General features: G+C 40.9%; 1 protein-coding gene across 14 annotated transcripts in view; it reads left to right on the top strand.

Moving 5' to 3' along the window:
* The window catches only part of rxrab (retinoid x receptor, alpha b), a 232,281-nt gene that overhangs the window by 171,243 nt on the left and 34,631 nt on the right, over positions 1–26,407 (top strand). For 13 of the 14 annotated variants that reach the window (XR_009651406.1, XR_009651403.1, XR_009651409.1 and 10 more), the window contains 4 exons: positions 1,861–1,990; positions 2,861–2,993; positions 15,106–15,197; positions 15,666–15,771. Coding sequence is in view for 5 of the 14 variants with exons in the window: in XM_060906922.1 (XP_060762905.1) it covers positions 1,861–1,990; positions 2,861–2,993; positions 15,106–15,197; positions 15,666–15,771 (461 nt within the window). In the remaining 9 variants the exon portion in view is untranslated. Of the gene's footprint in view, positions 1–1,860; positions 1,991–2,860; positions 2,994–15,105; positions 15,198–15,665; positions 15,772–16,733; positions 19,828–26,407 lie in introns of those variants that run through there. The other variant, XM_060906920.1, reaches the window with a different exon arrangement.

Raw genomic sequence — 26,407 nt, 5'->3', positions numbered from 1 at the left:
ATAGCTGATATTATGAAATGCTCTGTGATTTAGAATGTGTCAGAATGAAGGCTATTCAGGAGAGATGAGGAGGAGGAGAAAATCACCCAGAGTGATAGTTGAAATGCTTTTCTAATATACAGTGCTCAGCGTAAATGAGTACACCCCCTTTGAAATGTAACATTTTAAACAATATCTCAATGAACACAAACAATTTCCAAAATGTTGGCAAGACAAAGTTTAATATAACATCTGATTAACTTATAACGTGAAAGTAAGGTTAATATATATATTGTTTAAAATGTTACTTTTCAAAGGGGGTGTACTCATTTACGCTGAGCACTGTACATCAACAGAAGTGAACTTTTACTTTCTTTCTCAGACTTGCCTTCTTTGTCAAACACCCGATTGAGTGAATGTGTTTTTCTGTCTCTCTCTCCTGCCGCTATGATATCTCTGCATTCCCCCATAACCACCCCCATTACAACCCCCCCCCAAGACTCCCATGCACTTTTTGTGTTCAGAATTTGTTGTATTAGTTGCAGAGGAGCTGTGAGGTTAATGTAGATGACAAGTAAAGGAAACTTGTATGCCAAAGTTTAGCACTGTACAAGTCATCACATAACCTCAACCTTAACCTCAAAGTCCAGACACCTCATAAATATCTCATATATACTTACTTATCTGGTTTCTAAAACTGTCATTAATTTAAAAAAAATACTGTTATAAACAAAAGTACATTAGATAGCTAAAATCAGTATTATCTGTAACTAGGTTGTATTTATAAGCATCCCAGATATTTGTAGCTACATTAGCCTCATAGTTTTAAAAAGCAAACCTAAGACTAAACTAAACATTTCAGTGCTGATTGACTACATTAGTAGAAAACATTAAAAAAAATAGACAATGTTAATTTAAAGTCAGGAAATAAGAAAGAAGTAAAACTAGCCTCAAATTTCAAAATTAAACTCAACAGTTTCAGGCTCTTGAAGATTCCTCCCAGGTTGTATTATCCTTGGGGATTAAATGAAATCCTCTGCAGCTTGGATTTCCCCAGTGTTTTTAGTATTCTTTCACAGACAGTTTTTTTCTTCTTTCAGACACTTTCTGTCATCCTTTTTTCACTGAATTACGCTGAAGCAATACAAACATTCAACAGTCTTTTTGGATAGAAGTTCCCATGAAACACAATATTGTGAGAAAGGAATTATGATTTTGTGTATGCTTTCAACTCAGCAGCATAGTTTAGGCATGTAATGCTCAATCCACAATTTGATTTCATCCACAATATTAGATTCACTATTTGATTTTCCTGCAATATTTTTGAAAAGAAAATTTTATGACCAAAAATTGTAACATTTATTTTCCTACTTTTTATCAAATAAAATATTCCTTTTATTAAAAATGAAAAAAGTTTACAACAAATAGGCCTTTTCTTGATCAACTTTTATGAACATTTGTACTACTTGCATTTGCTTCTCTTTTCTTTAGCTTTCAGCAGTCTGTAAAATGAAAGCTCTGATTTCTTGTTAAATCTGTTTGTATAGTCCATCACACAGCAGCTCTTTTTAATTTTTTTAGATCTGTTTTTCTGTGTGTTTTTATGGCATTAGAGCCGTGTTACGTCCACCTCTAGTGAAGTCACATGCATTCCCACTATTGTACATTATTGAGCCCTCTGCTGTCTAAACAACACAATTACAGCTCGGAAAAACTAACAGATTATGCAGCCTGATAATAATCACAATTAATTTTTTATTTCATAGATTCAGATTGTCATAAATTTGTATCGTGATGTATCATTGCACGATATATCTTTACATGTCTAGCATAGTTATTAACATGAAGCTCTCTTTTCTTTCTCTGCCTCCTTCTCTGCAGCCCAACGACCCCGTTACAAACATTTGCCAAGCCGCTGATAAGCAGCTCTTCACATTAGTGGAGTGGGCAAAGAGGATACCACACTTTTCTGACCTGCCTTTAGATGACCAGGTCATTCTTTTAAGAGCAGGTACTGATATAATCACACAAATATAAGCTGCTTTTGATTACTTTTGATGAAGAAGTGTAATTTTTACTTGTTTGTGCCTCAATATTGTATATTGGCAGTATAGATAGAATTGTACAGTGTATAATTGTATATGACATACATTTCCTAGTCTTGAGCACTCAGATATTTGGAAACAGTCCTGGTCACACACATTTTGTGTTTATTTCGTTGGATATTTAGCACACACAGTAATATCATTGAGAAAAATATATTCTCTATTTGTACGTTCCATATTGGAGGAAACAGCCTAGGTATGAAGCATTTTTAGTCACTGTTTGTGCAAATACTATTTCATGCGGGCCTTCATTTTGGACACTTTAATAAGCACAGGATGTCAGAAGGCAATCCCATAATTCAGCTGAACAAATGAGTATTCTGTGAAACATGAAGAACTGAATCAGTCTGAATAATTTTAGAACTATAATACAAATAAGTTGTTTGATGAAAATGTGCACATCAATATATCAAACAGAAAAAGTTCATTATTGTAATTATGCTGAAATGCATGATAAAAACATAAGTAACAATGGCTGTTGGGAGTGCACGTTTATTTGTTCTCATGCCACGTGTTCTGCAGGCCTAAGGTTTCCTGAGGACACCCAACATGGTTGCATGTGATGTGTGCATGCTAAACTCTGACCTTGTTGGAGTGTATTTAGACTTGATCTATGTTTGACACATTTAAAACAAACAAATCTGTTCCCAGTTGTTGTTTACTTTCTTGACAAAAACTTTCTGGCCACCAGGTTGTACCATCTTCTTTATGCCTTTTCTCCTGTTTCTGTTCTGAGACTCCACTGAAGGCCACCTGTCTCCCTTTGTCTCTCACAGGGTGGAACGAGCTCCTCATCGCTTCTTTTTCGCACCGCTCAATAAGTGTGAAAGATGGCATATTGTTAGCAACCGGCCTCCACGTCCATAGAAACAGTGCACATAGTGCTGGAGTAGGTGCCATTTTTGATAGGTGAGTGTCTGCTGTCTTCACACATCTTTGCTGTAGACACTAAGTGTGTGTCAGTTCAGTTCATGGAAAGCATCGAGACTCCCTGGCTGATGGGAATCACTGAAGTAAAACTGTGTTGAGAAACAAGTTTTTTAAATAATCAATACATACACCTCAGTGCATCTTATTATCCCCCATACGCATTGGCACAGCCCAGTTTACTTACACACACACACACACATTCAAACAGTGTAATGTAATCTAGCATAATGTAGTCCTATAGCAGGTTTCTACCATCAAATCATAAACAATCACATTATCAAGGTTAACACAGATATGGGGTTTTGTTTGTTTGTTTTTCTTTACCTGCACACAGCATGAAACCATTTCAGAGTATAAAATGATTTGGTAACAGGCTCCTTTACCTAATATTACTTGCACATTAATCCAAATAAGAAAAAATAATCAATACATTCAGTGTTCATACAATAAACAAGTAAAATTAAGTCCATAATGATTAATATGATCACCTTAATTAATATGTTTATGTTTGTTAACTGGCAAAATTCAGACCTGAGGCTGAAAATCAGGTTTCAGTATAGAGACATGAGTTAAACTAACAATATTAAAGGATATGGGACATGGATTTTTTTCTGGGCATAATTATGTATAAAGGACATAAGAAATGCCATCTAAATCACTGCAGGGCATCAAAAATGTGAAAATCATCACATTATTCAAGTTTTTTTATACATCAGCGTAAAACAAGGATTCGTTAATGAGCTAGGTGGTCACGTGACCCGTGATGCAACAAAAACTTTCCAAGGAGCCAGCACTTGGGAATCTAATGTAAACAGGTTACCGAAATGGACACCATCGACAGTGATATTCCCGATGTTTCACAGAGATGTGAAGTTAGACCCTATCAATTCGAACCGATAGCTGGAAATTCACATGAACATAGATCTTGTCTTTACTCTGACGGGTCAGATGATTCTGAGAGTGAGAGTTCATTCAGCCCTCATGAAACTGAAAGTGGACGGCTCGATAACACTTCCTGGTAAGTTAAAAACAATTCTGCTCAAAGGCTAATGATCTGTTGAAAGAAGTATTATTTTTGTATCATACATTGAAAGTTCATCATAGATCTAGCTAAAGTCCGTTGCAAGCTAGTTTTTTTTTTTTGCTGATATTTTTCGAGATTGATTGAGATACAATGCTTCCAGAGTCCGAGATGAAAACATTCAAAATGGCGAAACGAGTCAGAATTATCAATAATTGATACACCCAAAATTATAATACTAATCCTTACCTCGGCTTTCAGTCGCTTAGCGCAGAGGTCTTCAACAGGGGGGTCGCGAAATCGCACCGGATCACTCATATCAACAAAAATATTCCTGCCCTGTCCCCTGGCCTCCATGCAGAGATGCAAACAGCGCGCCTTTCAGCGGATGCCGCCTTTTTCACGGCTGAATCGCGCAGATCCGATTTTAAAAAAAAATAGCGATATTAATTCATGAAACATGAAGTATAAGGATGAGAAAAAAACAGTTTAAATCGGGAAGCTGCGCACATTTGTGCAGCCTGGCGCAAATGTGCGCAGCTTCCCGATTTAAACTGTTTTTTTTTTCTCATCCTTATACTTCCTGTTTCATGTTTCATGAATTAATATCGCTCAGTACCTGAGTATTAATGTTGAAAGAATCCTCAGTGAAATGGTCCGAACACAGTTTGTGGGAAACAGTAGGTGCAAAGTTTTTTCAACAGGTGTTCTGTAAAGTTATCCTACCTCTTGGATTTGTCCTACCAAGCCTACTGCGCATGCGCAGGTGAGCCCACACTTTCCTCAGCTTCGGGTCCTTGGGGAATGCAAAAAAACTTACTCCAGGGCATTTCCCATTGGAATTATTGCAACCATAAGCAGCACAATACACCATGATGTCCAATGTATGATGTCCAATGTACTTTAAAGACTATAAAAACAATTTTCTTGTCATCCACTTCTCCATTCATCTACCCGCTTGTGCTGTGCCCGAAAGTTTTTGTTACGTATGATCACGTGACAGCGGCTCTTCCGGTTGCAAAAAATGCATATCGGAAGTCGAGCAGAAATGCCATATAATCATCACGAATATAACGATTTTGCTGAATTTAATAGATGATTTTGTATTTGTTGATGCAATTAATTCATATTTTTAATGGAAAGAAACTGATATAGCGTGCTTTTATGTTTCATGTCCCATATCCTTTAAGGAACGTGCTGGATTTTAAATCAACAGTAATCAATACATGTGTATTTCAGATATATTTCAGGCCTAGAAATTCATATATTTTTTCACCAGCCAGCCGGACTAGTTACCTTCCAAAGTAACTAGCCAAACAGAAAATCAACTAGCCAAAATTTGTTCATGTATGAATTTTACTTCTGTCAAAAATAACGCAAAAGAGAGTAGTTACCATTGTTCATGACTAATGTGCATTTATTTCAAGACCCATTTTGATCCTGTTGTTAAATACATAAATGAGAACACCACAGAGCACCATAATATAATATAAACAAATAATAATATATTGGAAAACTTGGCAACTTGGTGTATGAGTATTGAAAACAAATATACTTACTATCATGACTATAGCACCCAAAATATGTCCAACATGCTTTCTGTATTTAACCATTTATGAGAGAGAAAGCATTAGGAGCTTCATATTGACTAGGAATCAACTTGAAAAAAATTAATTATTCCATAAAAATCATATCGCAGCCAAGGCCTACCCTGCTCCCACGTTTGCTTATAAGTCCTTTGTTGTTTCTCCTTCTCATACGCTTTATTGTCGGCCTTTTTCTCCTCTTCAGACCAAGGTTGCTTTGTTCCCATCTCTGGCGGTTTCTGTACACCTTTCAGAAAATTCCACATCGCAACATAGCTTTGGCAGATGTAGATGTAAACAACAACAAAAACACGTGTTTAAATGGGCGATAATGTGGCCACATCTATTGAATTTGATAACATGATCACAGAGCTTTTTTTATTTTATTTATTTTTCTATTTTTTTTTCTGTGTGTTTGTGTAGTTTGATGTTTGTTTGAGTGTTTTTGTCCGCCGGTTGTGGTGTAGCTCCGGACCCAGTTTTGGGCATCGGTTCCCTCCAGGCCTTGGTTCGCCGTGGGCAATGCCTGCGCTCCCAACTGTGGACTGCAGTGAGTTCGTTGCTCATTTTACATCGTGGTTGTCCAGCGCTCTGCGCTTTAACGCTTGGCGTGATGTTCCGAGCGATGTTGTTCGGTGGTGTCACGGCGGCTGTGCAGGTGGTTTGGGACACACCAGCGCTCTGCGTGGCGGAGCTTCTTTGCTCGCTTTGTGGATCCATGGCATGGTGTTCGAGTGATGTTGCTGACGGCGTCACGGCAGCGGTGCTGGGGATGTGGGACTTGTTTTCGTGCGCCTTTTGGTGGGACTGTGGCTGCTACACCACGGGAATTACATCCTGACCTCTACTTGGTGGACTTTTTACTTTTTATTTATTTATTTATTTATTTTTAATTATCTTTTTATTTTTTTTTCTTTCCTTGTTTATAATTGTAAAGCGTCTTTGGGTTTTTTGAAAGGCGCTATATAAATTTAACTTATTATTATTATTATTATTATTATTATTATTATTATGTGGCAGCAGGGGCGTGGCCAAGCGGTGGTCTGTGAATGGAGGGCGGAGTCAGGGAAGGTAAGTGGTGGAATCATTGCACCTGATGGGGATTAACCTGTGTTTGTGTTTCTTCCCCAGTGACTGCGCCCTTTAAAAGGAGAGGAGAGCGGAGAAAGGGAGCTCTCCCCAACCAGAACACGTGTGTGTGCGCGCGTGCGGCTGGGAAGTGATAAAAGGCTGAAAAGCTAGCAATAAATAGTTCATTGAGAACTCAGTTCTGGCCTGCCTTGCTTCTGTACTCCACCCACCTGGTCCAATACGACACGTGATTACTGCAATATTCAACGAGATGTGTTATATGCATGCGCAGTAGTGAAAAAACCGACAGCCTGACTCGTACACGATATGATTCGGAATTCTTCGGTATTTTCTGTCCTGCCGATAAACACATTGGCCCAATCCCAATTCTAATTTCTACCCCTACCCCTCCGCCTTCCCCTTGGCCCTTCCCCTTGAAACTGAGCTACAAGGGATAGGGCTTGAAATTCAACCCTTACGTATTGGGATAGCCCTTCAACGATCGCATACGTCATCGCGTACCTCCGTCAGTGTTTACGTTAGCAAAACGCGACCAAATGCGTCATTGGCTGCGACCAGCCGCTACAGTCAGAGCCAGAAATCTCTGCTGGCAGGGTGTGATTTGTTAACTAACACCACTGAATGGGATATCTTTGGCGCTTCGTGCACCACATCCGACAGAATGAGGTGTCAGAACACTCATGTAAACAATAAAAGCGAGAATAACAGAACAAAACGTACGCAGTAAAGCAACCGAAAACAATACTCACTCCCAAAGCTTTTTAGCAGCAGCTTGGATTTCAGAAATCGCTGCTCATTCTCAGCTCGAAAGCGAATCAAGCGGCGTGTTTCCTCTGGATAACAACTTAAAACACGTAAATAATGGAGAAAATACATTTATGACAATCTTTCGCCGCGGGAACCGCCATCTTTATGAAATCCGCATGAAATCTCGCTGAAATCCGCATGGCATTGTGGGAAATCACTCAAACCCCTTCGTTCGGAGTCAGCTCCAGGAAAATCTCCGTTTGGAGGGGTACAGAAGCCCTCCCCCTTCCCCTACCCCTCCGCGTTAACTGGGATTGGGATACCCCTACCCCTTCATGTGAACGCGCAAAATGGAGGGGAAGGGCTAAGGGGTTGGTCCAAGGGGTGAAATGGGATTCGGCCATTGATTAACACAAACACGGCACACACTTAATATGTGGCGGCTTTAGTTGACGGTGTGTCTAAATCTTCGCTTCATATATATTTTTTATTTTTAACTAGCCAGCTGGGCTGGCTAGTGACAGGAATTACCCGCCAAATGACAAATTAAGTCGCCTCGGGTGACCGGACCACCGCGAATTTCGAGCCCTTTAAATGTCAATTATTTCATGTGTTAAATTACTTTATTCATCACATGTATGGGCGCTGTGTGAGACGGCTGCCTCTCCAGTAGCTCTGTAGTTTTTAGCTCTTTAAACCTCTTTTTTCCCACCTTTTTTTACTTTTTTGCTCTTCTTACGAAGACATAGTGTGTTTAACTATATAACATGGATATATTTAACTTTACCACGCAACCAGGAGCCAATTTTCTCATTTATTCAAGAGAGGAGCTGCTGGCCCTGAAAACAATGGGACGAGCCGGGATACGACACCCCATCCCAGCGGAGCTGAGGAGGAAACCCAGGGGCTGTAAGGCTGGAGCTAAGCTAAAGGCTAGGCTAGCGGACAACCGGTGGTGCTACAAACCATCCATTCCCTCCGTTATCATGGGGAATGTGAACTTGCTGCCAAATAAAGTCGACGAGCTTTCCGCTCTGAACAACCAGCGGATTTACCGGGAGAGCAGCTTGTTTATCTTTACAGAGACATGGCTAACACAACTTGTACCGGATGATAATGTGGACCTGCGGGGATTCACTGCTGTGAGAGCCGACAGAGACACTAACATATGCGGGACAAGCAAAGGTGGGGGACTCATCATTTATGTCAACAATCGCTGGTGTAACCCGGGACATATCTCTGTAAAGACAGTTTTTTGTTGCCCGGACATGGAGCTGCTAGCCGTTAGCCTGTGGCCATATTATCTGCTGAGGGAGTTCAGTCACGTGATCACCATCTGTGTTTACATCCCTCCGAGGGCAGATGCAGCCACTGCATGTGAGAGGACTCACTCTGTCACAGCAAGGCTGCAGACACAGCACCCTGAGGCATTTATCATCATTTCTGGGGACTTTAATCATGCTACTTTGGACTCTACTTTGGCTGCTTTTTACCAGGCTGTGGATTGTCCAACCAGGAACAACAGGACAATTGACTTGCTGTATGCTAATGTAAGGGATGCATACAGAGTCTCACCCCTCCCCCCACTAGGGAAGTCTGACCACAACCTGGTTCTTCTACAGCCAAAGTACACCCCCCTGGTTCAAAGGCAGCCTTCAACAACTAGCTCCATCAGGAGGTGGTCCCCTGAAATGGAAGATGCCCTCAGAGATTGCTATGATATCACGGACTTGGATGTGCTGCTTAGCCCACACTGTGAGGACATAGAGGGGCTGACACACCGTCTGAGAGATTACCTCAACTTCTGTGGAGACATGGTCTCCCCTGCTAAGACTGTACGGTGTTACCCTAATAACAAGCCATGGGTAACACAGGAAGTCAAAGCTGTCCTCAACAGGAAGAAGGCCACCTTCAGGAGCAGGGATAGGGAGGCGATGAAAGCAGCACAGCAGGAGGTGAAACGCTGCATGAGGGAAGCTAAGGACAGCTACAGGAGAAAGGTGGAACAGAAGCTGAAGGAGAACAGCATGAGGGAGGTCTGGGAAGGTGTGAAAACCATCACAGGCCACAATACAAAGACCAGAGTCGTTGAGGGGACAGTGGAGAGGGCGAACGAGTTGAATGACTTCTTCAATCGGTTCAACTAGCCCACATCCCTCCCACCCTCTCTCCCTCACTGCAGCCATCTCGCCTTCCCTCAACACACCTCCCTATGCTCCCTATCACAGCAGCCCCCTCCTCCCCCGCCTCAACACAGACTCCTCTATGCATTACTGCAGACCAGGTCAGAGGTCAACTGAGGAAGCATTACAGGAAAGCAGCAGGCCCGGACAAGGTGTGTCCACGACTACTGAAGACCTGCACTGCTGAACTGGGTGAACCACTCCAACGCATCTTCAACCTCAGCCTGCAGCTGGGGAGAGTGCCAACCCTCTGGAAGACATCATGTATCATTCCAGTTCCCAAAAAGAATCGGCCCAGCGAGCTGAACGACTATTGACCGGTGGCGCTCACTTCACATCTGATGAAGACATTGGAGTGGCTCTTCCTCAGCCTCCTCAGACCCCAGGTACAACATGCCCAGGACTGTCCGCAGTTTGCGTACCGGGCAGGTGTTGGTGTGGAAGACGCCATCCTCTACCTGCTACACCGAGCCCACTCACATCTGGATAAAGGAAATGGCACAGTGAGGATCCTCTTCTTGGACTTCTTGAGTGCCTTCAACACCATCCAGCCCCTACTGCTTCAGGACAAACTGAACAGGATGCGAGCCCTGCCTGGTCACCTGGATCTCCAGCTATCTCACTGACAGGCCGCAGTACGTCAGGCTGAAGGACATCACGTCTGACACTGTAATTAGCAGCACTGGAGCACCCCAGGGCACAGTGCTGGCCCCTCTTCTCTTCACCCTGTACACCTCGGACTTCTGCTACAACTCGGAGCTGTGTCACATTCAGAAGTTTGCCGATGACACAGCCATCGTTGGGTGTATCAGTGATGACAGAGAGGAGGAGTATAGGAGCCTGGTGAGGGACTTTGCTGTGTGGTGCAACAGGAACCATCTGCAGCTCAACACCTCGAAGACCAAGGAGATGGTCATTGACTTTGGGAGGTCCAGACCAAGGTCACGACCAGTTCTGATCGAGGGAGTTGAAGTGGAGGCTGTGGATTCCTACAAGTACCTCGGGCTTTGGCTGGACAGCAAGCTGGACTGGACTTGTAACACCAATCACTTATACAGGAAGGGACAGAGCAGGCTAGGAGGCTGTGGTCCTTTAACATCTGCAGGAAAATCCTGTGGATGTTCTATCAGTCTGTGGTCACCAGGGTCCTGTTTTACACCGTGGTGTGCTGGGGGGGCAGCACATCCAAGAAGGACACATCCAGGCTGGACAAACTGATCAGGCGGGCTGGCTCTGTGGTCGGCATGAAGCTGGACTCTCTGGTGACGGTGGCAGAGAAGAGGTCTATGGACAAACTATTGAACATCATGGATGACACCAGTCACCCTCTGCACACCGTCATCAGCAACCAGAAGAGCCTGTTCAGTGACAGAATGTTCCTTCCTAAGTGCAGGACGAACAGACTCAAAAACTCTTTTGTCCCTCATGCCATCAGACTGTACAACTCCTCTCTGGGGGGGAAGAGGGGTCACAGGAGGACAGAGGATGGGAAGGAGCAGTAGCCTAGCCTAGCCGAACAATAAGCAGTACTGGATAATGTGCAATATAAAGTGCAATATCTTTCCTGCTTCCCCCCCCCACACACACACACACTCACCCTAACCCCACTTCTCCCTCCTTTCCCCCCTCCCCTTCCTCTCTTCCCCATATCTTATTCTTTTATATTTGTACAGTGGTGCTTGAAAGTTTGTGAACCCTTTAGAATTTTCTATATTTCTGCATAAATCTGACCTAAAACATCAGATTTTCACACAAGTCCTAAAAGTAGATAAAGAGAACCCAGTTAAACAAATGAGACAAAAATATTAAACTTGGTCATTTATTTACTGAGGAAAATGATCCAATGTTACATATCTGTGAGTGGCAAAAGTATGTGAACCTCTAGGATTAGCAGTTAATTTGAAGGTGAAATTAGAGTCAGGTGTTTTCAATCAATGGGATGACAATCAGGTGTGAGTGGGCACCCTGTTTTATTTAAAGAACAGGGATCTATCAAAGTCTGATCTTCACAACACATGTTTGTGGAAGTGTATCATGGCATGAACAAAGGAGATTTCTGAGGACCTCAGAAAAAGCGTTGTTGATGCTCATCAGGCTGGAAAAGGTTACAAAACCATCTCTAACGAGTTTGGACTTCACCAATCCACAGTCAGACAGATTGTGTGCAAATGGAGGAAATTCAAGACCATTGTTACCCTCCCCAGGAGTGGTCGACCAACAAAGATCACTCCAAGAGCAAGGTGTGTAATAGTCGGTGAGGTCACAAAGGACCCCAGGGTAACTTCTAAGCAACTGAAGGCCTCTCTCACATTGGCTAATGTTAATGTTCATGAGTACACCATCAGGAGAACACTGAACAACAATGGTGTGCATGGTAGGGTTGCAAGGAGAAAGCCACTGCTGTCCAAAAAGAGCATTGCTTCTTGTCTGCAGTTTGCTAAAGATCATGTGGACAAGCCATGAGGCTATTGGAAAAATGTTTTGTGGACAGATGAGACCAAAATAGAACTTTTTGATTTAAATGAGAAGCGTTATGTTTGGAGAAGGGAAAACACTGCATTCCAGCATAAGAACCTTATCCCATCTGTGAAACATGGTGGTGGTAGTATCATGGTTTGGGCCTGTTTTGCTGCATCTGGGCCAGAACGGCTTGCCATCATTGATGGAACAATGAATTCTGAATTATACCAGCAAATTCTAAAGGAAAATGTCAGGACATCTGTCCATTAACTGAATCTCAAGAGAAGGTGGGTCAAGCAGCAAGACAACGACCCGAAGCACACAAGTTGTTCTACCAAAGAATGGCTAAAGAAGAATAAAGTTAATGTTTTGGAATGGCCAAGTCAAAGTCCTGACCTTAATCCAATCAAAATGTTGTGGAAGGACCTGAAGCGAGCAGTTCATGTGAGGAAACCCACCAACATCCCAGAGTTGAAGCTGTTCTGTACGGAGGAATGGGCTAAAATTCCTCCAAGCCAGTGTGCAGGACTGATCAACAGTTACCGCAAACGTTTAGTTGCAGTTATTGCTGCACAAGGGGGGTCACACCAGATACTGAAAACAAAGGTTCACATACTTTTGCCACTCACAGATATGTAATATTGGATCATTTTCCTCAATAAATAAATGACCAAGTATAATATTTTTGTCTCATTTGTTTAACTGGGTTCTCTTTATCTACTTTTAGGACTTGTGTGAAAATCTGATGATGTTTTAGGTCAGATTTATGCAGAAATATAGAAAATTCTAAAGGGTTCACAAACTTTCAAGCACCACTGTATATGTAAATACTTAATTTATTTTAATTTATTGAGAAGTTTTTCTCTATTTCTTATCTCTGTTTATCTGTAATGATGGTGCTGGAATCTTAATTTCCCTGAGGGAACCCTCCCAAAGGGATCAATAAAGTTTTATCTAATCTAATCTAATCTAATCTAATCTAATCTAATCTAATTACTTTATCAACATTGCTTATGGTTTATTAAAACTGAAGCTCTTAGTTAATGTTACATTAAGGCAGGGTGCTATAGGTGAATAAGGTCATAATTTTAAAATAAAAGATATCGCAATAACCCCAGTTTAAATTTTTTTTGTATTGGACATGTTTTTAAAAAATTTAATTTTTTAATTCAAATTAGGCTTGGGCTAATTAAATGTGCATTAATTAGCATACATAATAAAACAAAAAAAATCAAGTGTTGAGATGTTTGAATTAAAATAACTACATAGATGCTCTCAAGAGAGAGACTTTTTGCTGTGCGTTTTTTTTTCCTTACTTTATGGTTTAATCAAGAAAATACCATGCACTGTTGTTGAAATGTTTTATGTTATTTTTTCTGCTCACGTAATTCCATCAACATTTTGGGAGTTTCATCTGTAATATAATTCTAATTAGGAATAGGATTGAGCATGTGAAATTTCATGAATGCAGATCTTCTGAAACTGAGATTATGAAATTATGAAATTGAAATGCATATGTCAAAATGACACATGTATATCATAATGTGAAACAAGCTTTTAAGGGATATATGGCATGACATCTTTGTGCCAAGTTGGCTGTGCTTCAAAGTTGCTTTTTAAGAGTTTACCCAAAAATCTGAAATATAATGGACATGAACAAAAGTGTCATCCCCTCCTGTAGTGTCTTGTCTTGTCTTAACGCAGTGGTTCCAACATTTTGGGGGCAATGACCCCAAACAGACATCATGACTTTTCTCAGACCCAAACCCTTGACAACACTAAAACACATTTATATCAGATTCATAATATAGGACTGCAGTAACATTTGAACATTTTATTAGCAATAACATGAATATGTTTAATGTAATGTGATGTGACAGAAAGCACAGTCTAGTGTATGAAACTAACTAACCAGTCTATCAAATCAATTGAATGAAGTACTGGCAAAGCGAGTGGCATTATTCACACAGTCACTGCCTATCTTACAGTATGTATGCTACGTCCAGAAGATTTAAAAGCAACATTCATTAAATGCCACGGCAGAGCCAAATTATCCTATTACATCAGGTTTCCAAGTCAAACTCTGCAAAATGTTCAATTATTTTTGGTTTTTTGCATAATGTTAAGCAAATTGATGAGCTCTGTCTCCCTTAAAACTTTTACCATCATTGTAATTGTTGTCATGAGCTTCATCTCAAATGGGAAAACTCTGATCTTACTCTCAAGTATTTATTGATCTAGAAAAATGGGACACAAAACAAACCTTTCAGTGGAGTTGAAGGCAACATGAGAGGTTTTTATACTCTAACTCCATACTCATACTATAACTGTAATAGGAAAACGAGTTAGTATTCAATAATTGTCTGAACACTGTCAAACATACACAGACTAAAATAACATGTACCCTTATTGATTTAAATGTTGCTTACTGAATGTGACTCCCAGTAATGTTTCAAAATATTCACACTTTCACTCTATGTGAATCCCAAAGTAGCTGAAAAAGATCTGAAAGCCCAAAAAATCATGGATTTTTACACTTTTACACTGCCTGTCCACACGTGGGCTGCATTGTTTAGCAGATTAGAAAGCCTTGTTCTGATAAATCAGACCAGACCTTTCTGACCAATAGATTTTTGACTGCCATAGATCATCATGTGTGAGTTTTTGAAAATGACACTCCTAAGGATGTTACTCGGTGTCTCTAATGATTGATAGCACTTTTACATTAGGCCACATGGAAGCGGTATGTAGCAATGAGATCATGTTTCACTTTCCATATGGAATCTGTCAGTGCCCTTGTTAATTAAATGTCCAGTCAGTCTAGAGAAAAGAAAAGTAATTCCATGTGCCTTAATGGTTTTGATATAGCTAGGGAGTGATGAGTCATTTTAATGTCATTCAGCATGATACATTATTCTCAGTACTTGTGAAAGCAAACTAATCAGTAAAACTGGAACGGTTACTATTATGAAATTACACTGAGTCGCTTTTTATTGGAACAGAGTGCTGACAGAGCTGGTGTCTAAGATGCGAGACATGCAGATGGACAAGTCTGAGCTTGGATGCCTGCGAGCAATTGTTCTTTTCAATCCAGGTACAGAAACACATACTGACACACATACATACACACACTCACTAGATTTTACCTGTTTAAAAGGAAAAGCATGGTATTTAGTGCATATATTTTTTTCTGTATCCATCCAGTGCCTAGAAACCTAATCTGAGAAAAATATAGTGAACTGCATATGGTATAGTGAATGTGCTTCTTAACCTGCCACATTGTGTAAAATGAACACACTTTACCCAGCATCCATGGTCTTATTTAACACTGTACTGTGCTGTTCTAAGTGATCTGTTTTTTTTTTAACATGAAAAAAAGAACACATTTAAGCAATTCTCAATGCTCTTACCTCATACAAAATAAAAACTGCTTTTAACATGATGTCATGCAGTTTAAGGCCTAACATACATAATGTATCTGATGCAGTAATGTTAGCCAACTGATTCCTGAAATATGCCATAACATATCATGTTCTAATATCTTCCCATCCCCCACATGTAGACTCTAAAGGCCTGTCTAACCCAACAGAGGTGGAGGCACTTAGAGAGAGAGTATACGCTTCACTGGAGGCCTACTGTAAACAGAAATACCCTGATCAGCCTGGGAGGTAAATATACACAAACTCGTTTCTCTGGTATAAAGTATGAAACTATTTCAAAATTATGTTTTGTCTACTTAATGAATGTTATTCATGAGAAATTAGAAATGTTGATGGTTTTGATGTAAGTATTAATCCTTGAGGAAGCCCACATGGAATGTAATTCTGACAGTGAAAAAGAAAATTAGTTGTTTGTTTGTTTGTTTGTTTGTTTGTTTGTTTGTTTGTTTGATTACACTTACTTAGGGTGCTTTCACATGTATTAGTCCATCGTTTCAGAGTGAAATTGATACACTTGGTTTGTTTGCTGCTTGGTCAATTTCACCGTGCACAAAACTAAAAAAAAAAAACCTTTGCTGATAGTATGTATAGGGCTGAAACCATATTCCTTAAAACTCCTTCATTCATCACTCAGAAATATAGCATTGGATGAAAAAGGTAAAATTATCCTTTGGTAAGTGTGCATAGAAATCACAAGAGAAATCACAAAATTAGCACACAGAGAACAGGAGCCGATGCTACATAATGGATTAGATAATTACAGCAATAAATAGTTTATCAGTTTTCGCTGTTTGTTTGTCGGCCCAAATATTGAGAATAAATTGCATGTTTTGACTTAGTTTATACCACTCAGCTCAGTTTGTTGCCAACAACCCAATACATACAGCATGTTTGGTTCACATTCAGACATGCAGTCTGGTTGATTCAGGATTGAATCATTTGCTTGCTACAGTCAAACCTCACTTGAGTTCATTTGGAACTAGATCGAGACCACCTCGCTCAGACCAAGTGAAATTACTGTGTTCTCACCCACCAAAATGAACCTTACCGGGGATAGAAAATGAACAAGTATTCAACTCAAATTAAATAAACACTGCATATGTGAAAGCACCCTAAAAAAAGTACAATAACAAGCAGACCTTCTAAACTAGGTGTATCATAACATCTGTTTCTCCACATGCTTTGAGCAGATTTGCTAAATTACTACTCCGTCTGCCTGCTCTGCGCTCCATCGGTCTAAAGTGTCTGGAGCACCTCTTTTTCTTCAAACTCATTGGAGATACACCCATTGACACTTTCCTAATGGAAATGCTAGAGGCGCCACACCAAATGACATAGTGGAGCAGTGCCTTAACTTGCCCATGGCAGTGCCACTCAGAATCCCTGTAAAGAACAGTCTCTTGCAGTCTCATGCACACAGGAGGCCAGGATGAGATGCATCTCAGTGACACCTGCTTTATCTGCTAAACAGCTTATCTTGCAATCCAGGAGACAAACAGATTAGCTTTGGTGCTTCATCTTTGGAATTTGCAAATCCATGTAATTACACAAAGACCATTCAGTATGGAGTGATTCATAAGGAGGCTGGATTAAGAGAGTCATAACATGTATGTTTAGGAGGAAAGCTGGCTGCACGGATTTTAGAAGACCTTGTGGTCGAAACAATTTCTTGAATATTCTGCCTCACAGTGACCTACCTCTGCAGTCCCCTCTGTTCACAATGTCTATGCTGAAACAGTTTCTTATCTGTACACATTCACGTCGGTGTGAGTGTATAGGTTTGATGAACGGATGCAAAATTCTGCAATACCTCATACACACCCCTCGGTACCACAGGACTCCTTTTTCTGACACCTCACCTCATTGCTGCCTTTGTTATGGACTTACTTTATGTACTATAATATTCAATGTTAATTTTGCAATGTTTTTGCAATGTTCTTTAATATTCTGAAATTTACTGATGAGAGATGTATAAGAAAGAAATGGTTGTATTTGCAGCACTTAACTGATTTTAATTTTTTTTTCCCCCAAACAGTGTTGATATTAGCGAGGCTGCCAGCAGTCGGTCTCTGCAAAGAACAGTGTTGTTTGGTTGTAGCAGAGGCGTATAAATGATACATTGGGCAAAAATGAAAATCAGGTGTGCTCTTTGCCTGATAGAAAAAAGCAGTGGTTCTTTGTTGATTTTGTAAAATTTTAGGTGTTTGATTATCAATTGTTTTGCCTTTATAATTAATCTCATTAATGTATAAGTATTTCCAAAGACGTTCATTGAAATATCAAGTGATGATTCCCAGCAAAGCAGCATTTGTGCTATAAAAAATATGCAATTAGGCTACATTCACATTAAAAGGCTGAAGTGGCACAAATCCAATTTTCTTTCTTAAATGAGACACAGTCTTCTCAGTTTAGAGTCAGGATAATAATACGTGGTTCTAGCCATGTAATCATATGAGAACGTATGAGGCAAGTCATATTCACCCAGTGCTACTAGCCTGTTAACTAGGAGAAAAAAATGAAGAAATTAGAGTAATAGCTGAAAAGCCATCAAAGGCTCTGCATCTGGACTTTTTTTTTATTTTTCATTTAATCATATAATTGCAGCTGACTTGCCAGTCTGCCTCCAGAGCAGATCTCTGTAATGGCAGATTGTGCTGCAATTTCATTACTGCAGTCTCTCAAATGTTGTTCTTCGTGACACCTGGATCATATCGTATTATTGATTTCAAAATATGCTCATGTAAGTCATTTCAGAGCAGACGTCTGAGGTCACATAAACACGAATGTGACTTGTCAAGACAGAAGGCAGAAAGCGAGAGGTTAGTCTACCACCTGGTGTTCACAGGTGATACTACAGGTTTTACAATCTAGCGTTACAATCAGAACAGATTTAAAAACAAATGAATGAATGAATAAATAAATAAATAAACACCGAAATTGTATAAGACTTGTAATGTGAACATAGCCTCTGTTTAGAGAATCCAGATGATGGTCTGGCCTCAGGGATGTGGGAGGTTTAGGAAGCGCTTTCTGCCACCTGGTGTTTCACAGGTGATGCTACAGTTCAACTTTACACTGAAACAGCAATCTGAAGAATCCTTCATTGTTTGACAGAGTTCAGACTTAGCAAGCATTGCAAAATATCCAGACCTCAGGCTTTGTAAAACATTTTTTATCTTATAGTATTAATCAGACTCTTCTTGTGCAATTACTTTCTGTATTATAAGGAACAGACAGAGTGTTGTGATGTTTGTTAAAAGGAACCTCTTACAAACTGAGCCAGACTGAAATAAAACAGTGTTCTTACATAGTAAATATACAGTGGAGATGGTGGTGATGATGATGATGATGATGATCATCATCATCATCATTATTATTATTATTATTATTATTATACATTTTCATAATCAGACTGTCCAGAATCACAGCACATTCACTGAGTGCTCTTTCACTCATCATATATTTAGCTCAATGAGAGCAGAAACTTCCACTCAGGCACATACATGGTTTACATGCAGTTTCCTCACATTAAATAATAATAATAATAATAATAATAATAAAACAAACCCCTAACAGTGGTGAAATGTTATTCACAATATAAGTTTTTATCCTCTAGTCTTGCCTAAAGCCCTTCTCACCTGTAGCCTGAAACTAGGTTTAAAACTCTGGGCTTTAAACACCAGCATAAAATCATAGGAAAAACAAAAAACCTCTCCTTACATTTATTGGAGTAGAGATCCAAGCCAAAACTCTAAAAGGCCCTAATCTCATGGTTAATAATTCCAGGTGTTGGGCCTCATGGAAGACAAACAGGGTTTAGTAGACCAACAGAGACAGGTGCTACACTTTCCCCATGATAAAGTTTTGGCAAACCATGAGAGTTTGGTTGAAAGAGAAATGTCTATTTTTGTACAATTGTAATTTTATCCTTGTGTTCCAGGTATTTAGATAATTCTATTGAATGTTGCATACATTAATTGTATATATGTTGATTTGTAAAATGGAAGAGGTCTTGCCCTCTGAACAGGTTGCTGTTGAAACATTTTCCCCAGTTTTTTATCATTATTATTATTATTATTATTATTATTATTGTTGTTGTTGTTGTTATTGTTGTTGTTGCAGTTTTCGCATCATTGGGCTTCACCTGGAAAGTGAAAAATTTCATTTTTATAGATCAGTAAAATGAGAATGGGTTGTGTGTTGTCATATCATACACTGTTTATTGTTGAAAAGACAATTAAATGCAGTTTTGAAAGTTACTTTCCTTAGTGCATGACAGCTCCATTAACCGGTTACAAACTTCTTTGAAGACAGCAAAAATTAAAAAAAAAAACTGTGTTCTCTGTGTGTGTGTGTGTGTGTGTGTGTGTGTGTGTGTGTGCGCACGCGCTCATTGCTCACTTGTGTGTGCATGCATGTGTTCAGTGCTTCAGATGGGTTAAACGTGCTTGAGTGTACATGTGACAAAATAAATGCTTCTTCTTCTAAGGGGACAAGTATACCCAAAACATAACAGCAAAAATGTCTTCAGAGTACAACAGAGCCACTGAATTTTCCATTAATTTGTCAACCATCTGTAACTGACACAATTGCATAGTTTGAGTGTTTTCCAACAAATGTTGGGGAAAAATATTAAAGATTAATGAAAGGCTCCAATCATTTAAAAAAATCAGCAGTAGTGTCAGTTCATCTGAAGATGATATTGAATTGTGGTACTCAGAGTTCATCTTCTAATAATCGATGCAATAAAATGAAGATAGGAAAGAACATAGGGTGGAATGGTGGTGTAGTGGTTAGCACTGTCGCCTCACAGCAAAAAGGTCCTACCGGTAGGTTCCAGCCCAGTGGCCGATGAGGGCCTTTCTGTGTGGAGTTTGCATGTTCTCCCCATGTCTGTGTGGGTTTCCTCCAGGTGCTCTGGTTTCCCCCACAGTCCAAAGACATGCAGGTTAGGCTAATTGGTGGCTCTAAGGCCCTGTCCACACGGCAACGGATTTAGGTGACTCCGATACAATTGCTTATCGTTTAGGCCTGGCGTCCACACGGCACCGGCATTTTGGGTGCCCAAAACGCAATCTTTTAGAGAACGGATTCCAGAGTGGAAAGATCTGGCAACGTTGCCGTTGCGAAGTCGTCTGGATGAGTAGAACGGATTTGTTAACGATGACGTCACAACCACATGACTGTGAGTGCTTCACGCCGGGTAGAAGTGTAACGAACTCGATGCGAGTTGTCAACAAATCCTATAACCTGGTTCATGAAACGTGCTTACAAAATATTTTCACTGTGAATATTTATTGTGTAATGGTGCAAAGTGAGAGAGTGAGAGAAAATAACCCTTAGGGCAGAGTCAATCCCTCCAGCAAAAATAGGGAAAAAAAGGAGCGATATCACCTCTTCAGATGTTGGTTTAAGTCCTACAATACATTCCTCAAAAAGGGCGTAGAACAACAAATTAATCCATCAACGTGTAGCATTCAATTTATTCTGGACCATTAAAGACGCCGCCTTCCGCGTAGAATCATACGTCATCCTCGCCGCCATATTGGATAGGTCAAAGCGGAGAATAAAGATGCCTCATTCGTGTGCTGCGTTTAACTGTACTAACAGGTTTACCATCCAAACGAGATCACATGGGATTACCTTTCACAGGTGAGACTGGAAAAATACTTTTCATTGTATTTGGTCATTATAATGTAATTTTACGAACAGATTTTCCTGACTTTGTGGCTAATATGAAGTCTCGCGCATAATAGTTTATGCGCATGCGTCCTTACTTCTTCTATTGTTCTGGTGTCTCCGAAGGGACCGTCTTACAGCGCCCCTAGAGGTGTGGCATGTGTATTGCATCGTTTTCAGCAAGCATTGCGTTGCCATATGGACCTGATATTTTACTGATCGTTGCCCATTTGGACGTGATATATTTTTAAATAACATCTCGTTGCCGTTGTCGTGTGGATGTAGCCTAAGTTGACCATAGGTGTGAATGTGAGTGTGAATGGTTGTTTGTCTCTATGTGTTAGCCCTGCAATGGCCTGGCAACTTGTCCAGGGTGTACCCTGCCACTCACCCATAGTCAGCTGGGATAGGCTCCAGCTTGCCTGCAACCCTGTACAGGATAAGTGGCTACAGATAATGGATGGATGGATGGAAGAACATAGACAAATACTATATGAACAGAGAATAATCAGGGCAGACTAATCAGTTAACCCTGCACACACCTCATCTCATTCTCATTATCTCTAGCCGCTTTATCCTTCTACAGGGTCGCAGGCAAGCTGGAGCCTATCCCAGCTGACTACGGGCGAAAGGCGGGGTACACCCTGGACAAGTCGCCAGGTCATCACAGGGCTGACACATAGACACAGACAACCATTCACACTCACACCTACGGTCAATTTAGAGTCACCAGTTAACCTAACCTGCATGTCTTTGGACTGTGGGGGAAACCGGAGCACCCGGAGGAAACCCACGTGGACACGGGGAGAACATGCAAACTCCACACAGAAAGGCCCTCGCCGGCCCCGGGGCTCGAACCCAGGACCTTCTTGCTGTGAGGCGACAGCGCTAACCACTACACCACCGTGCCGCCCACCCTGCACACACGATAAACAATATACCCATTCCTCAAGTCACACGTCTCTCACAGAAATCTATTAATTACCTTACTAGTTGCTCTTCCAGTTTAATAGTCTTGTCATTCTCCAGTGCTGCTGATGTGATGATGTTCTCTGCAGGAAGGCAAGCAGTCACAATCATCACATCTAGAAACTAATCATACACAAATCATAAACAAAGCACACACAGCAATTTACACAGCATGAGTGATACATTTTCCCTTCCTTCATTTCCATGACATTGCATGAAGAATATGAATGGTGTGTTGTCAGTTATACAAATAATATAGTTATGGATTATAGTCATGATTCCAGATGACTATATGTGGGCTTCAGGAGAGGAGAAAATCCACTGGATGGAGAGACATTTTTAAAAGATTCAAATTGGAAATCCTCCTATATATAAAAACAAGACTCACTGTATACTGTACAGAAGCTGCCTACCTACCTTATAACCAGAAACAGAAATTGGCAAATATTTCTCATTCTTATATCTGTCCAAGTTATGACTTCAACCACTTAAAAACAGGTTACAGGAGCCAATAATTCATGTGAGTCCATGCAGATTGTTCACTTAATGGAATATTTGGGCCTGTTAAGGCATATTTGCTGTTCGAATTTTGCTTCTTTTGTTTTCACTTACAGCTACAAGATTAACAAGTAATAAAATCTGGGTAACCCAAAAATAATTTAGTGAGCTAGAGCAACATAAACATAAAAGCATCCGTTAATGCATGTAGAGAATGGTCAGCTTTCTTCATTATTCTCAGCTGCCTTATGAAAGGATGCATGTGTTACGTCTTTTCTCTCCCAGGTGGAAGCTGGGATACATGGGATGACTATGTGGTACCATTTGTGACAAGAATATGTTGACTGCTTTGTTTCATTGCTTTGTCATTGGCGACTGCTGTTGCCTTATTTGGGTTAAACAGCAGCTGTTGATAATTGCTGATAATTGCATTATAGACAGTATAACAGTTAATTCCAGTCTACTAATTTGATTGAACAAGTGGCATTTCAAGAATGCTGACATTTAATATAACTGTCTGCTATATAAAATTCCAATTCTAGCAATCATTCAAAACATTGAAACCATTATTGCATTTAATATCAGTCAGTCTATGTCAGGGGTGAGCAAACTTTTTGGCTCAGGGGCCACATTGACTTTTGAAATTTGCCAGGTGGGCCGGGCCAACACCAAATTCATACATATCGAACATAAACCGGAAAAGCTTTAGTGTTATTGTAAGGCCTTCACTGACAGAGACCCAAATGCAGATCAGATTGACATTTATTTTAGTTCTCAGTCAACAAAGGCAGAGCAGAAAAATGCTTGCAGTTCAATAGATTGGCACATAAAAAAATATATACACATAAAAACAAACACCAGCACTACAGCAGCCACCCACAACAACCAAAATTACTAAGAGTTATACTTTTTATATTATTATGTCTGTAAACATGTGACTACCATCTAATTACAGCTCCAACATAGTTTTAAATAGAGAAAGTGTTAATACTCACATTCACTCAGCAACCGCTGAGCTGTATTCGTCTGTGCTTGCGCTGACTGGTTGTTTTTAGCATAATTAGCATGCTTGGAGGAAAAGTGCCATTTGATGTTATATTCCTTTAAAACTGCAACGGTTTCTTTGCAAATAAGGCATACAGCCTTTGATCGGACTTCAGCAAAAAATATTTAGTTGTCCATTCTTTATTGAACACCCTGCACTCACTGTCCACTTTTCTTTTTTTAGGACCACTCACTGTAAAGTTTTATCCTGTGTTCTCGAGATCATCAGTGGCACGGGCGCCAGAATGATTTCCATGGCACGCGCTACACCACTCTGCAAATGTAATCTCGCGTGAATACGACTGACTGGAAAGACAGATCTCTAGAACACCTGTCTACGTGATAACACTGATGCTTATAGTTTATAGATCTGCTCAATCGTGTTTATATGATTGTCTTCCGCGGGCCGGATTAAAAACGTCAACAGGCTGGATGTGGCCCGCGGGCCGTAGTTTGCCCACCTCTGGTCTATGTGCTACATGGCAACACGTAATGCTCTATCCAGCTGTGGCTTCTTTAGGAACTATTTTCATTGATGGAGCAAAAACAAACAACATTTTTGGCCATATTGTGTCTGAAACAATAGTTACTCTTTATGTAATTCTTGTTGATAGAACCATTGTAAAGAAGCAATATCACACTCACAGTCATGCTATTATAATGAATATCCATAAGATTACCTGCAGCACTCAACCTGCATCCTCAGGCCAAATTACACCCATGCTACTATTCAGAACAACAGCACTCTTGCTCATGTGATATTCCTTAATTACATAGCATGATTCAATTCTTGAACCTGATTGGTCAGAAGGCATGCATTATTTTTGGATAATTGCATGAGGCTATAACATGAATGATAGGTTATATTAATGCATTCATTCTAATTCACTGTTGTTTCTATAGTAACAGCCCATTCACAGTAAATTGTATGCTGGATGTTCCACATAATCTAATGAATGGATTTAAATAGAAAGTTATTGTTTAACTAAGAAAACTGGATCATCATTGAAATTGTGAGGATTTTAGCTCGGAGACATTTATGGAAAGTGTCATGGGTGTCAGCTCTCTGTAACAGTCATACAGTAAGTGCTTTATATAGTTCTCCAGCATGGCAAAGGACAGATGAGTTTACACTTAAAAAAAGACGACAAACTGCATTTTTGAGAGAGGTTGGTGAAGGTTTGATTGTAGCTGCTATAATGTAAATTATAACAGAAACTGACTTGTCTCATGGACGATCCAGGTTTCAAGATACATCTTTATGATGCGCTAGGATGCATCCTCACTGATGTGCCTGGGGTCACTGGGGGTTTCGGGTCTTGCAATCCCCTCACCCAGGTGACCAGCTGGGGTTGATCAGGTCCCGGGCTTGCATCCCAGCAGCAACAAGCCATGGGACTCCCCTCTTCATCCAGAGCCACCTTGTAGCTCTTTCTGTGGCTTCAGTGATGGAGCATGTGGATCCCCTTCTTTGTGCTCCAGTCACTCCCAGCACTGTCAGGGCTTTGCAGAGAGAGCACCTTATGAACCCTCAACAGCCCACTTTGATGGCGTAACAGCAAGCTCGCCAGCTGTTGCTTCTACACTCCTCCACGAGCTCCTGGTACTTGCCCAATTTCCTCTCATGGGCCTCCTTCATGTTTTCTTCCCAGGGCACTGTGAGTTCCCACATGATGACTTGTCTGGTGGAGTCTGAGAAGATGACCAGGTCCAGGCGGAGTTTGGAATGGGTGATGTGCTCTGGAAACTTTATCTGTTTTCCAAGATCCACTCTCAGCTGCCAGTCCAGGGCTGTGGAAAGCAGGCACAGTCTTGTCCGCAATGGTGGGGGAGCCTCGCCAGCATTTAGGAAGTTGATGGAAACCTTCCCAGGATGGAACTTGCCGGAGTTGATGGCAGTGCTTACCACTTCTGCAAGCACTTGGTCACAGTGCCAGCAATAGTGACCATCAGCCAGGGCCTTAGGACAGCTGCTAAGGAGGTGTTGCAGGGTTCCCCTCCCGCCACACAGAGGGCAGGAAGGTGACTCTGCCTTGCCCCAAGTGTAGAGGTTGGTGGGGCTTGGTAAGGTGTCATACACTGCCTGGACCAGGAATGTGATGTAGTGGAAGTCAGACCCCCAGAAGTCTCACCAGAAGTCTGACCAGGTGATTTTTCGCTGCTCCACATTCTCCCACCTTGTCCAGGCTCCTTGCTGGCCAAGTCCCGCCATCCTGCCGACACGTACTTCCTCCACTCCTGCACGGACCTCCTCCTGGAGTAGATGCCGCCTCTCCTTTCCTGTGACTTTGATGATGTTGTAACTAGGAGAGTATCCCAGGCCTGCTCTTCCTGTTGCCACGGTTCCAATCAGAGCCCTTTGTCTCAGCCGAGATTCTGCCACCTCCAGCTCTCTGGCAGCACTCCACTTTCTGCCAGTGCGGACCTCAATTCCTGCAGCTGATATTTTTGGGTCCCTCGAGTCTCTGTACTGCATGACCTCCTTTGTTCATGTCACCACAAACTCTTCACTGAAGCCTCTTAAGGGAAGCTGTAGGGTGTTGGTTATTCCATACAGTGCATCACTGCTTAAGCTCCTTGGCAAGCCAAGCCACTTTTGCAGGTAGCTGCTGATCTTCTTTTCTAGGGCCTCCACATTTGACAATGAGAACTCATACAGTAATGGGCCACAACA

This window comes from Neoarius graeffei, chromosome 24, assembly GCF_027579695.1.
Source record: "Neoarius graeffei isolate fNeoGra1 chromosome 24, fNeoGra1.pri, whole genome shotgun sequence".
In the NCBI taxonomy this organism is placed as follows: Eukaryota; Metazoa; Chordata; class Actinopteri; order Siluriformes; family Ariidae; genus Neoarius; species Neoarius graeffei.
The sequence above is the reverse complement of the archived record's forward strand: the minus strand, read 5'-3'. Positions and strand labels throughout refer to the sequence as shown.